The sequence below is a fragment of the Halyomorpha halys genome, unplaced genomic scaffold, assembly GCF_000696795.3.
Source record: "Halyomorpha halys isolate HHAL.00 unplaced genomic scaffold, Hhal_1.1 Scaffold987.1, whole genome shotgun sequence".
NCBI lineage: Eukaryota > Metazoa > Arthropoda > Insecta > Hemiptera > Pentatomidae > Halyomorpha > Halyomorpha halys.
In genome coordinates, this window is record NW_027108701.1 from 147630 (window position 1) to 162186 (window position 14557).

Below are 14557 nucleotides of genomic sequence, written 5' to 3' on the forward strand. Positions count from 1 at the left end.
CATTTTTTATGGAGTTAAAATTGCTTTACCCCATCCCGGAAGCTCGAGCACTTCTCTTGCAGCGTGATCGGCCAGTTCATTCACTGCGATTCCTACGTGACTGGGAACCCATATAAATGTGACTTACCCAGATTTTGTAGAGTTTTTAAGTAAAAATGGATGCAGGAAATTTTCGGATGCTCTGGACATATATAAACTATACCTTTTAATGAACTTAACGAGTCTGTAATTATTGTGGTTCAAAGACAAACAGAAGTGAAGTGCTGCTTCTATTGCATTGAGTTCAGCAGTGAATATGTTGCATAATTTGTGGAGTTTAATTTTGTACGTTGAGTCATTAGTTACAAAGGATGATGCTGATGATTGGTCTCATTTTGATCCGTTTTTGTAAATTATAGGATTTAGGCATATTTTTAAGAAAACGAGATAAGGATAAAAGGATGTTTTTCCTTACATTCTTTTTAATAAAAGAATGTTTGCCACTAAAAAGGATGTTTTTCTTTACTTACTTTCTTATATAAAAGGAAGATGGTCCAGGTGCGATAAAAAAAAACAAACATTTAAATACTAATTAAACTATTTAATGTGAGCCATCGTTTCACCTCACGTTGCAGGGCTTACTGTATGCAAGTAAACATAAAAATGATTATTTTTTTATTTTGTAAATTTGTAATTTTTTTTTACAACTAAGGATTTTGATGAAGTTTTTATTCTGTTAAATAAAAATATTTTTATTTTACAAACAAATTAAGAGTGTCAATACTTTTTTATCCACTGTACGTTAATATGATTTGAACCGGTCAATTTAATTCTGCAATCTTTACAACAATAGTATTTTCCTGTAAATGAAACAGATTACTTGTTAAAATTGAAAATTAAATTACATTATAATTTCTAGTATAATGTTCAAATGGAAAAAATCTATAACTGTCATTACTGATTGGTGTTAAACCTGTATGACGTTATAGATGCTCCTTGTTTGTTTCAGTACAGTAAATACAATAAAATATTTCGACCTCTTTGCCATTGTGTGGGTAGGGTTGATAGAGTGACAGGAGTGGGGATCTGCTATCAGTGAATCACGAGGGATGAGGTATTATGGCTACTCTCCTCAAGAATGTAACCAATAGTATTTGGCATGCATTTAATTCTCTTTCGACTGATAATTCTGGAAATGTGGTAAAATCGAAGCTTAAGGTATGAATATTGTTAATTGTCACTTATTATTAATATTGGAACAATCCATCTAGCTATGACATCACTTACTTAACAGGTGTCATTATTGTTTATATGTGTTTTAAAGCTTAAATACATTATTATTATACTCCTAATAATTGTCAGATATCATTTTTAGCCCTACTATTTTGTAGCACTCACATAGTTTTTGATGTTATTGAATATTATCATTTATGTTAGGTGTTAACTGCGAATATTGGAACTTTGCTGGATTTATATGGAGTGGAAAAAGGATTAGAACATTATAGAAGTACTACATCACTAAATTTTTATCACTACAAGTATTATTTATTAAAAGAAGTAAGTGTTCATGTATCTGTATTATGTTAAATCTGTTATATCAATGTTTCTTACTCCATTTGCTAATCAAGTCATTACTATAATTCTGAAAATACCTCACACATTGGATTTTATATGAATTCTATATTCTCATTCTTCCCTCTAAATAACTGGTATCTCAGTGTACAATTTAAACATTGATAAAAACAATTTTCAAAATCTATTCATATTTTTAAACAATTACATGAAAACAATTAAATAAATGTTCTCGTATGACTCATTTATTCTGTTTTGGCTAAGAGTGACAAGGTCAGTTAGAAGTTGCCACTCTATATGGGAATCTTTCTACACTGATTTCTCTTGCAGGAAATATATTTCCTTCTATGTTCTTTTAGATTTTTTCTACTGTAAAAAAAAAAATTGATTTCTTTCAAAGAAGATTTAAATCCATAATAATTAATTTTAAATTATATATTCAATTTTCATTGATTCAATTTAATGTTTTGTGAATTGAAGTTAATGAACCACAGTCTTACTTTTTTTTATCATTTCACATTAGAATTCCAGCCTTCGATTTCATATAATTTATTTCATTTTTTGGTTCAGAAAATTAATATTGCTCTTAATATTTTTTTAAAGAAAATATTGATAATTAATGTCATCAGTAAACAGAGATATGCAGTTTTATAATAAGGAGGAAAAGTTCAGAAGAATGTTAAACAAAGTCAAGGGCATGCCTTGTTTGCAGATGTAATCACATTGTTTGGCTTGAGAAATTATTGATATTGTTGCTTTTATCATTTGAATATTATCACAACATTATAAAATAATAATTTAGCTACAGAGGACTTGTCACCTTCATGGTTCATTCCTTGAGCAAAGTAATAGTTCGAAATTTAAAAAAAATAAATTTAAGTTATTTCAGAAGATGGCCTCGAGATCTTCTCCTCTAGAAATGTTTTTGGAGTTCTATCAATGGGTAGATTTTCCACAAGTTGGTATCATGTCAGTATGTCACCTACAGCAAATTTACTTGTATATATTTTTATACAGTTGTAAATAACAATAAATAATTATAAAAAAAAATTTTTTCAAGAGCTTATGTTTAAAAATATTGTCCAGAAATAATAGAAACATTCCACTAAAATATTTTTGCCTCTTAAAGTTCTTTCATTGATTGAGAAATATGTTTCTGAAATGCTTTTTCAAAATAATTTCTTTGAATAATGTTCTGAGATTAGTTCGTTCACATTCATTGCACCATTTATATACATATCACTGTTTTACTTGAATTGTAGCACATCTGACAAAAATAAAAAAGTTTTGGTTTTATTAAAAAATGAACATGTTTCAAAGATATTACCACAGACAGGGGTTTCTTTTTTTACTATGCTCCCTCTATGGACTGTCTTGAAGTTAGTAGAGTTGTCAAAAAGTAACTAAAGCCTACGGTACAATCTATAGAATATGTCAAATATAAAATAAAATATTTTTTTATTGTCAGATGTGCACTATTAAAGTAAAGCATCAATATGTGTATTAGTTTTTTTTTCTGAGTTTTTTTATTGGTATAAATATTTATGATATTTTAAGTTCCAAAATTTTTAAAAGTGATCATATTCCTATTAGAGAAAAACTAATAACTGCCTCAGGGCAGTGGCATTGAAGTAAGGGGCACCCGCCACTTAGTAGGAATTATAAAAAAATTACTGTATAAGATAATAATTTAATCTAATTCATAAAGCACATAGTTAGAGACTTGTTGAAAAAAATAGAATTCAAGCATAAAGTAATATACATGGCTTAAGAAATCAATTTTTGAGATATAATAATGGCATTATTATCCCAGAGTATCAAATATCGAAAGCCGGCAGTGCTTGCTGTATAGGCTTAATAGATATGGTATGAACATTTCATATTGAGAAACCATACAAATGATAGTACTCTAATAAATTCTCATTGTGAGGTGTCTGAGTTATTTCTTTACAGACAGAAACAGTTCAGAGATTCATTTGGAAAGAATAATTAAATAATGGATAACATAACACATAATAATGAAAATAATTTTTGGTCAGGTTTATTTTGTACGAAAAGAATCTTAAAAATTAATAAAAGCAGAGGGAGTGATGTGCAAAGAAGGATTTGAAGGTCTTTGAGAACATTAATCTTTCTGATTTACTCATCATTTTAATTATTTCTATGATTGATGTTGTAACATCTTTTGTGTTTTAATAATTTTTTCAATATTTTACTCGAATAATAATGTGAAATCATATTTATTTTGTTAATAAGCAATGCTTTACTGTTACTTATCTATATATGAAATATATAGGATAAAAATATATAATATTAATTATTTCACTAAAATTAATGGTGTTGTGATCTCTAATAACTTTTTTATATAATAAAGAGATATATCGTGGGGAAGTATTGTTATTTTTTGAAAAATTTCAAATCTGAGTTTTCAGTGAAAATGATAGTTTTAAGGTCTTCTGAGTCAAAATGACCAAGTATATGAAATGAGGGCCATTTATAGCTCAGGTGGTTGAGGTGCAGGTCTTTGCAACCTTAGAATTATGACAACAACAAAAAATCTATGAAATGGTCTCTGTATGTGTATGAACATCCTAGCCAAAAAACAAAAAAGTTGTACGGAAATGAAATTACCTATTTAAGATATGTCGATTACTGCAACATTTTCACTAAAATTGCCTTACAGGAAGCTCCTCTTTGTATCTTTGATTTTATATTTTTTTTAACATTTTTTAAAAAAACAGCTGTTGCGATTTTTATTGTATACGTCATATTGAAATACAATTAAAGGGTCTTAATATAAGGCAATCTTAACAAAAAAATTGAGAGGGCTTAAATGCCAAATTTTCAAAAAACTCTATCTAAAGTACCGTTTTACTGCTGTTACAATAACCATGGAAACACAAACACATAGAAATAGTAGTTTTTCTATCTAACCTATAAATATAAATATAATTAGGAGTAATGCCATCGTAAATAATAAAGAAGTTGTCAAATTTGAAACTAACAATGATTTTAACAGAAAATAGTGTAGTAAGTGAAAGTTGTGTTGTGCACACCACATCAATTTATCAATTACAAGATGAATTTCTGGTTTACTCTGAGAATTAATAGTTCACCTTCCTAAGTTCATCAGCTTGGAGTGGCTTTCTAGTCATTTCTAACAAATAGAGAGGAGGAAGGGGGTTATTTGCAGGGTACCATCCTATTTTAACCATGGTGGCAGGCAAGTTTTCATTTTATGGGACTACCACAGAAATAAAATTTGACCCCTAGGCCTGATTCGAACTAGTGTCCCTGCAGTTCCGAGGTTGAAAGACCTATGTTACAGTACTCCCTCAGTTACTGACGGCCCCGTTCAGACTAACCTGCACTTCTCAATTAATGATAGCCTGAGAATGTAAGAAGAAAATATTTATTTCTGGGATCCGCCATGAAGTAATAGTTGACCTCACCGCCTTAATCGAATCTGTTCCTGGTTAAAATCCATATTTTAATTGAAAACATTAATTTGCTAAATTTTAATGTAATTAAATCATATTATATTTCTTATTTACTTTTAAAAATATTTTTTGTTGTAAATATTCGTTTATAATAATGAACAGTTTTGCTTTTTAGGTCTTCTCATCTTTACCAGACACCCTTTCACTTATTTTACTTAGGGAATATGAAGCAAGTATTGACGAAGTGTGTTGGCTCGTATGTAAAAGGCTATACTTAAATCGAGAACCACACATTCTTCCTGATGAATGTCTTCATTACCTTTTTCGGGTATTCTGTATGCTCGGGGAGCTTCAGCCATGTGCCACTCAACAAGACATCTTTCAAGTAAGGGCTTTAATTACTATAGGCTTATTCAGTTGAATAAAAATTAATATTTAATCTTCTTTTAAATTAAGTATAAGAGTTTATTTTACTTATCAAATTTCTTAATTGTTTGGAACTACTCAAACTATTTGTTTTAAATTATTCCTTGGATCAAAACAAACATATTCTAAATTATTTATCAAAAACTAAAGAAATATTGAAACTTCCAATTTGCCAGAAAGGTTTAGTTTGTGTATCCTAAAAGTGTATATAATATCATTAGATTATATGAAATTCGAAATAATGGCTGAAAAACCAAGGATTTGGAACTTTTACTTCAATCATCTGAAAAACAAATGAATTAAAAAAAATGACATAAGTTTTCAAACTTAATTTTCCAATATTTCAGAAGAAACAACTTGATTATTATTATTATTTTTTCAGGTGGTTCTTGAGAGAAGTGAAGTGGGATTAGTCAGCTGCCAGTTAGTGACATCTCTTGGAGGAGATTGGGACCAAGAGGCTTATGACTCTCTCACCGTCAACACTCCTGGTTTTAGATTTTCCACTTTTTTAACACTCCTAGAGACAAAATATTTGTCTGATGTCGAAGAACCAGTACTGATAGAAGCAGTAACAGCTTTAGCTAGCACTTTTCTTTGTGATGTGATAAAAAAGGTGTGACATGTTATAATTGATTTTTTAATATTAATGGATTTATATTTTATTTAGAGTATTTAACTATAATATTATCTTATAAAATTTCTTAAGAATCTTTTGTAATCTTTAATTTTAAGATCCTTGCTAGTTAATTTGCATATCGTAGTTTACTACTGACATGTAATTACTGCAGAAGTATTGGAATAAAATGAAAATTGTTATTTTCTGCTTGATGAATTGAATAAATTATATTTTCAGGGTAATTTGATGAAAAAGGGATATTTGTTACCAACACTGAGGGAGTACTGGTTTGTACTTCAGCCTACTCAGATGGCTTATTACAAGAATATGGATGAAAAGGAACAATGTGGTAATTGTCTCTTAATATTCTGTGAATAATTAATTTCTTATTTTCTGAGTGATATTGCAGTTTTTTATTCACACCGAAATACCTTACAGTTAGGGAAAGTTAGGTGATAGAGATAGACAAAAATTAGCTACAGTTGAAACTATTAGCTAAAATTGTCATGGATACGACCCATATTCATGAATGAACCATTGATAAATAAATATTTTATCCCTGGTGATTTTAGCTATTAGTTTTAACTATAGCTAATTTTTGCCTAACAGTGATGCCAGTGTATAAAAAAGTCTTCATGCCTATGCTAATCTATACAACTGAAAGTTGGCCTAGTATCGAAAATTTCGAAAGCCGTATCCAAGCCACAGAAATGCAATTTTTGAGGAAAGCTCTCGGTAAAACTAGATTCAACTGAATGAGAAATATAAGAATCAGAGAGGAAGCAGGACAAGAAATGCTCAGAGAAAATACACATAGAATAGAATTGACTTGATTTGGCCATGTGCAAAGAATGCTGATGAATAGAATCTCAAAAAATTATTTGGAAGGCAAAGACTGAAAAAAAAAAAACCATGCGCACACCTGAGGAATAATTGGGAGGATCTTATATGTTATCTGGCAAGAAGCGGAGGAATCACTCTTAATGAAGTCAAGAAGTTGGTTACGGTTAGGAAATAAATCCAGGTTACCCAGACACCGTAAGGTATGTGGATTATTCAAAGAAGAAGAAAGTGAAGTATTGAAATTGTGAAAATTTCAAATTTGAGCTTTCAATGGAATAGGACGTTTTAAGATCTCTTAAAAATAACTGGGTCTCCTAAAACAGCTTATTTGTATGTTAACAGCCTAATTCAAAAATGATACTAAAATTATGTATTCAAGGTTTATTAAATATTTAGTTACCTGCATTGTAACCTTTTATAAAATGGACATACTGGAAATAGTATTTTATATCATCAATTGGAAATATTTTTTTGCAAAAGGCTCAAATAATTTTATAATAAAAGTATCCTTGTTACAATAAAATTATTTGAAGGTTTAAATTCTGAATTTTCATAATAGATTCCTCTAACTACCTTTAATTTTTATTAAAATAATTAACAATCTCGTAGTTTTAGTAGCAATAAGCTGTGAAAGAATTTGATGATAAACAAAAGAGTAGTGATTTTGATAGATGTATAATAAACCCCTTGGAGAGTCAAAGAAAATTAATATGAATGAATTAGTGAATGAAATGTGTTAATTTTATTACATTTAGCGTACTTGCTTAGCCTCCACTTGCTCATTACCAGTGACCCGGTGAGAGGGATGTGCTGGGATCTCTTGAGCTCTGCTCTACTCCTCACAGGTGGGGCATAGAATGGGCTCAGGGATCCTCAGGTTGATAGTATAAATATTTGATGTAAGCATGTAAATCTGACTGGTGATTATTTGTATTAATATATATTTTATTATTATATATATAAATAATCACATTTCACAAATCCATAACTGTACTCAAACAGTTCCTAAGATTCCTTAATTCCATCCTCAGAACACCTGTCAGCTTCTAGTATCCTCTCTTGTCTTCTCCCACTTCGACTACGGTTCCTTGGTCTATGCAGGACTATCTGCAGGATTAGAATTGAGACTGAAGAGACTCATGAATTGCTTTATAAGATTTATCTTAGGGTTCCCAAGGTGCTCTCCAGTCTCCCGCTGGTGTACTGAGTTGAAGTGGCTCTATCTAACCTCCTGAAGGCAATACCTCCTTGGTGTTTTCCTATTCCAAGTTCCTAAAATAAAAAACCTACCTATATCCTAGATCTCCTCACTCTTCGTTCATCCATCCACTCATTAAAAACCAGACCCCAACCAATTGATTTATTTGTGCCCTTCTATAGAACCGCCTTCTTTAGCAGATCCTTCGTCATACATGCAACCTCCTTCTGGAATTCTCTTCCCATCTCCATTTGCCGGTCCTCATTCATTCTTTCCTTTAAACAACAGCTATTTCTCCACTTATTGTATAACCAAACCTCCATATCATTGTAATCAAATAAATAGGCATATATTGTTAACATTATAAACAGTAGTAAAGCCAATATCCCAATGTAATTTCATTTTACTATCTGAAAACTTGTAAATGCTTGCCAGATAAATATCTTAATATATGAACCATGTATTTATTCTTTGGGGACATATGTCCCAGAATAAAATTATTTTTTCATTTCATTTCATTTTGTTTTATTATTATTTGTTTTCATGAACATAATTTGATTATGTTCGTTTTCTTTATCCTTCTGTTTGTATATATTTAGAAAGAGATTATTTATTTTTATGTACTTTTTTTTCTTCAAATATTTGTTTACTTTTACTCTTATTTTATTGTAGTTTAGTATGAGTGTGATCAGTTATCACTATTACCTATTTTCCAATAACGTTGTGGCAAATTGTAATATGTATTAATAAATAAAGTTTTGAATTGAAAAAAAAAAGGGATCTATTTGAATAATTAAGAACACATCGACAATAGAAAAAAAATATCTGTCTGTCAAAGCCTGTGTGCAATTTTAACTAAAAAATATAAATAACAAAACATAAAAAAAAAAAGAAAAGTTATATGCTTTAAAAAATTAACGTCGTGTTAACCGAGCTCTTTCCAGTGTACCCCGTCGTACATAGTTGCTAAGAGCTCTCCAATTAGTGCCTTTTAATAAACAGTAATTGTTCTAGAGGAAAATTAATGTCTTAAATATAAATTGTTAAAAGGTTAAGGCTTTAAATTGGGAGGCACGAAAAATGCATAAATTAAGTGAATTTATTATTAAATGTTTTCGTATTTTCTTCCTTGTTATACCATAGCCAGATTTTATTGTTATTTATTTCTATTTTTTTTTCTTTCTCTATATCCTTATTGTTGTTAGGCGTGGAGTTGTTTTTCACGGAGTAGATTTTAAGATTGGAGTAGAGTTTCACACCATTTTTCAATTCTCTTCCCGTGTCAAGTAAATATTTCAAAAGTGATATAGGATTGTAGCTCCCTGGGGGTTTTAGTGGGACGGGTCCAGCCGGGAAGGGTTGCCTTATAGATTTATCTATATATGAAATTAATCTCATGCACTAATTCAACTCATGAAGGGTCAAAGATTCAGTATTTAATGAAGAAGTACTGTTTCTTGAACAACAGTTTTGCAAGATGGTGATTTGTTCAAGATCATGCTCGACTGCTATTTTTTCCCAATTAGGGATAACCATTCCCGAACCCACAAAGTTGACTCATGGCTGATTTAATTGAATAAATAATTTCGTCCCAGTCACACCCGGGCTCAAGAGATAGTAGCACAGTTTCTTATTCAATGAGATACCATACCCGAGTTACTGAAGTAAATTTCCATAATTTTTTTAGAATAGAAAAATCTTTGAAATATTTAATTGCTTTACTTATATTCTAATTAATTTGTTGTATATGTGTGTGTGTTAGAAAATTTAATTGTTTCCTCTATTTCAGGCATAATTAACCTTGACCCGAATTGCTGGGTGGATACTTCAGCCAACAGGATTTATTTACATACCAATGAAAGATGTATTGAGTTGGCACCTCATGACCATAGGTAATGTGCTTTTGTCTACGCATTACATTAAACTTTGCAAAATGTAATATGTTTGAGGACTTTGTTTGCTTTTTATATATTAATAGCTATGCCCTATGTTTTCACCCATGTTAAATAATGGTTATAAATGCCTGTTTCATGCACATGAGGTGTAAATGTCATCTGATAAAGTGAAAAAGATATAAGGAGTGATCACTAAAAAAAAATCTTAACTATATAATTTTCTCTCTATTCACATTATTTACAATGTAGTCAAAGGCAATTGGTTTGAATATAAATTGCTAATAACTGAAAAACCTAACTGCTAAATAAACTGATTTATTGTAACTGACGGAATGTCATTTTATATTCAAACATATACATGAATTATTACTGAAATCGTCTACAAATAATAAAACTTAGTATAGTAGTCGGATGGCTTCCACAGCTCCTTGCAAGTATATTCTGACCCATGCATTTGTGTGTCTAAACATTACAGATCACAACTGACACTAAGATATTACATATGCAGATACATTCCTATTTCTAATTAAATATATTTATAACATACATATTTTAAAAAAAGTTTTGTTAGATTATTTAACTTTATTTTGTAGGAGCAGGTTACAATGGGTATCCTCCTTGCAAATAGCCATTTCACAATCAGGACGTGGTCAAGGTTACCAAAGGACACTAGCTGCGAGGAGGAGAAAACAAAGACAAATTGATGAAGCTGAATCACGTAGAAAATCCAGCATAATTCATGACATGGGAGTCCAACTACAGGCTGAAAAAATGGTAGTTTATGTTTATATTATCTATTGTATAAAAAAACTCATTTTCCCCTTAACATTTAATTATTTTAAAAATAAATAAATTATTTAACTTTTAGGCAAGAGTTGCAGCAGAACTAGAAGCCCAAGAACTTAAAGTTGCTCAAGAAAAACAAGTAACACATTTAGAAGCACTTCTAGAAGAAGAAATACAAGCTAAAAGAGATGAAGAAATTGTCAGATCACTTCAAGCTAGGTAGTATTATATATATGTTGAAAAACAAATTAATTTATTTTGGTTAAATAATTATAACAATTAATCAAAGTTGTGACTATTAGTATCCATATCTTCTCACTAATAATAGCCTGTTGATTTTGAAGTTTATTAGAATCATCTGAATTCATTTAATAAAGATAAAGGCAATTTCATAATAAAGTCAGAAGTTATATAAATTTTAGTGACACAGTCATTCCTAGCTTGCATTTCTTGTCTTAAGATATTACTCATTAATGATACTAAATTAATATCCTTCAATAGATTTCATTTATTTTAAATTAATTTTTTATTGTTGTTTTGAGATCCTAATAATTAAACTCAATTTTAAGTTAGAGTGGATATCGTTTATTATGGCCTCCAAGGGTTCAGGCATATTCAGTCATTATGCCCAATTGTTGTTAAAACCAATCCCTATTCCCTTCATGTAAGTGTGAAATAGGAATTTTTAAAAATTAATTATTGCCACTAAAAACTAATAAACTGCTCTATTCAGATAAAGGATCACTACTTTATTTGAAATATTATTAGGATTTATAAAAGAGGAACATATACATATTAAAAATTCAGAAAAATATATATATATTTTTTTTTCAATTTCAAACTGAAAAATAATCGTTTTTAACTTTTTGCTTTTAATAGAAGGAAGATGGTTTGAGTGCGGTCAAAATAACTCAAATAGTAAATAATCTTTTGTCAGTCCTTATTTATTACCATCGTCCTTTTTTTTTAAGATAAAACTTATTAGTTTTTTTTTTCATTTTCAACTAATTGGAAGCCAGTCATGTCAATTTATGGAGTGAAAAAACATTGTGACACATCATAAACTTCTTTAATACCTCTATCTCCATTAATGGTGAGGTGTCCACTTAATTTTTCTCTTTGCCTTCATCTATATCTGGATTAAGTTCTTTGATTAGAACCTCATCAGTAATCTGGCATTCTGTTTATATTTCCTTATCGATATATATATATATATATGTTATCGGTTGCTTCTTTACATTCTCTCCTCCCCCTCCTTTTCTAGCAATTTCTGGCTTACGAGTTTTTTTTTATATTGAATTATCTATTTTTTTCCCCAATGATACTCAAATTTCTTAACTATTTTGTTTTGTTCTTACCAGGGTATTAAGGGAAGAATGGGAAAAACGAGAGGAATTAGAGCAATTACAAGAGGAACAAAGGCTTCTATTGGAGCAGGAGAGAGAGAAAAGGAAGGAATTTGAAGCGAAACAGAAAGAAAAAGAAAATAAGTTATTGGGTATTTATGGATTTTTTTTCTTTATAGTAAAATATATTTCTATCTGTATCATAACATTACTATGAAAATGAAATGAAAGGAGGCTCTGCTTGCATAGATTTGTTTCCTGTTCAGTCTTATCAGAGATGTAATATAAGAGTTATGCTTGTCCCAGATTGCAATTATTACTGAGGCCTTGTTTTTGAATTTAAATTTTATAACAGACATTGAAAATTCTCTCCAGTTGGGAAAATAGGTTACAAGTTTCACTAAGCCCGCAAAGCATATGGAAATATTAAATATATCTTCTAAAAAAAAAAATACTGTTTTCTAAGAATTATAATTCTTTTGTGTAATAATTTCTGGGAAATAAAACAAAAAAAATACAACTTCTACCATCCTTTATTGACTGATGCGGTGATGTTTATGACTTTTGCTTTGTCCATTTTCAAATCAATTCCTCATATTAGAACACTTGTCAATGCGGAAAGATAAGATTACCACATTATTAAATACCAAAAAAATTGTCATCAAATATAAAACATAACGAGAAAGTATATTTCAGTGAAATTCAAATTATAGGTTAATTAACAAGTGTTCTATCAGAAGGAATTGATTTGAAAATTGACAAAGAAAAGTCCAAAATATCATTGAATTAACCAATACAGGATAGTTGAAGTTGTGAGGTTTTTTTTTTTTAATTTTCCAGAAATTATTAGATACTTCAATAAGTCTATTAGTTCTTTCTTACCATATATTATTACAAACTTAATTTAAAACTCAGAATCTTACATGTAACCTATTGTAAATATTAGCTATATATTTTCTACATAAAAATTAAAATTATAATATTAAGAAACATAGTATTAACCATCCAAATCTTCATACACATTTCATTTATAAATTGGGTAACATTTCAGACCTTAAAGTGTTCATTTTAAAATTCAATCCCATATATCATGTATCAATACTGTCAACAATTTTTAAAAATATATTTACATCATCTTACTTGTTACATAGGCTTACTTGTAATCCTTAACAACAATTTTTCAAAATTTTCTCAACTAAAATAAAAATCAAATTTTAAATTTCCTTATTTTTAGTCTCCTTTCACTTATTACTTCTAAAAGCTTTCTTTTAAAAACATTACTCTTCAGTATATTAATATATTTGTGATTGATATTTAGTAATAATAAAATGAATCCCTCTAAATAAATATATAAATAAAAAAATATAGTTGTTTATAATAGATAAATATTATTATTGTTAGAAGATATTAACTCATAAGATGTTTTCTATTGGTGTAGCTGCAGAAGCAAGGCTCCGAGAGCTAGAAGAAGAACGCCAGAGATTGGATAAAGAGCTCCAGAAAGCAAGGGATAGAATATATTATGTCGAACATACGATGACTCAACACAGTACACCTAAGGTAATAATTAACTACTTATCAGTTGTAGTAAAATTAGTATATTTTACAAAATGGTGATTTAGTCGAAAAGCTGTTGAGAAATTTTGGCTTATTCCAAAAATTTTTTTGGAGAAATTCAAGTTTTAAAGTGGAAAATGCTAGTTATTCTTCTATCACAAAGTTATCAGTCTACTCTTTAGGAACCTGAAAGTAGCAAATAACAAAACTATTATACTTTCTGCTATCCCTAACAGACATAAAACACATTCACTTATGTTAAAAGAAGAATTACTTATGATTTTTAAAAATAATATTCTTCACAATATTTGGGACAATAGCATTATTTAAAATCCAAAACAAAAAACAATCTATATCTCTTTATCTATATTGGCCATTCCCAAGGACAATCTTAAATAAAATTTCACATCCACATCAATTTTTAAAAACTTTATGCAGGCGAATAGCCACTGCCCAGGTCAATAATTTCAGTTAAAATAGCCCAATTTTGTTAATTCTTCACATTAACATTAAAACTTTTAATCACAGTCAATTTATTCTATTATACTGTATTTGTTACTATACATTGTTAGAATGTTAAAAGAACAAATTACCAAAAACCATGGGTGACTTAAAGTTGAACTGAAACGTAGATTGAGGGGTTGTACTATGTACAATCTTGAACATATGGGTTCCATCTCATCCCATCTTATAACCATATTTTATCTAACAATAACTCTAAGTATAAGACAGTAAACAAATTTTATGTCTATGTTGAACATTTCATTCTTCATATTTTTATATAATTTATCTTGCTTGATACTGACTTTGTATAGATCTTAGATGATTAAATAAATATATGAAATAGTGAATATTTTAATTTTTTTTTTCATAATTATGAGAGATAGTTGACCGTG

The 14557-nt window shown here is 29.2% G+C and overlaps 1 protein-coding gene across 3 annotated transcripts in view; it reads left to right on the forward strand.

Annotated features, from left to right (window-relative positions):
• The first annotated feature begins 1041 nt into the window (after positions 1-1041).
• Positions 1042-14557, forward strand: part of LOC106687592 (switch-associated protein 70) — a 29465-nt gene continuing 15949 nt past the window's right edge. For 2 of the 3 annotated variants that reach the window (XM_014431572.2, XM_014431573.2), the window contains exons 1-10: positions 1042-1197; positions 1417-1536; positions 5167-5376; positions 5800-6033; positions 6274-6385; positions 9867-9969; positions 10566-10746; positions 10841-10977; positions 12120-12256; positions 13543-13664. In XM_014431572.2, the coding sequence (XP_014287058.1) occupies positions 1099-1197; positions 1417-1536; positions 5167-5376; positions 5800-6033; positions 6274-6385; positions 9867-9969; positions 10566-10746; positions 10841-10977; positions 12120-12256; positions 13543-13664 (1455 nt within the window). In that variant the 5' untranslated portion in view covers positions 1042-1098. The remainder of the gene's footprint in view (positions 1198-1416; positions 1537-5166; positions 5377-5799; positions 6034-6273; positions 6386-9866; positions 9970-10565; positions 10747-10840; positions 10978-12119; positions 12257-13542; positions 13665-14557) is intronic. The other variant, XM_067046981.1, reaches the window with a different exon arrangement.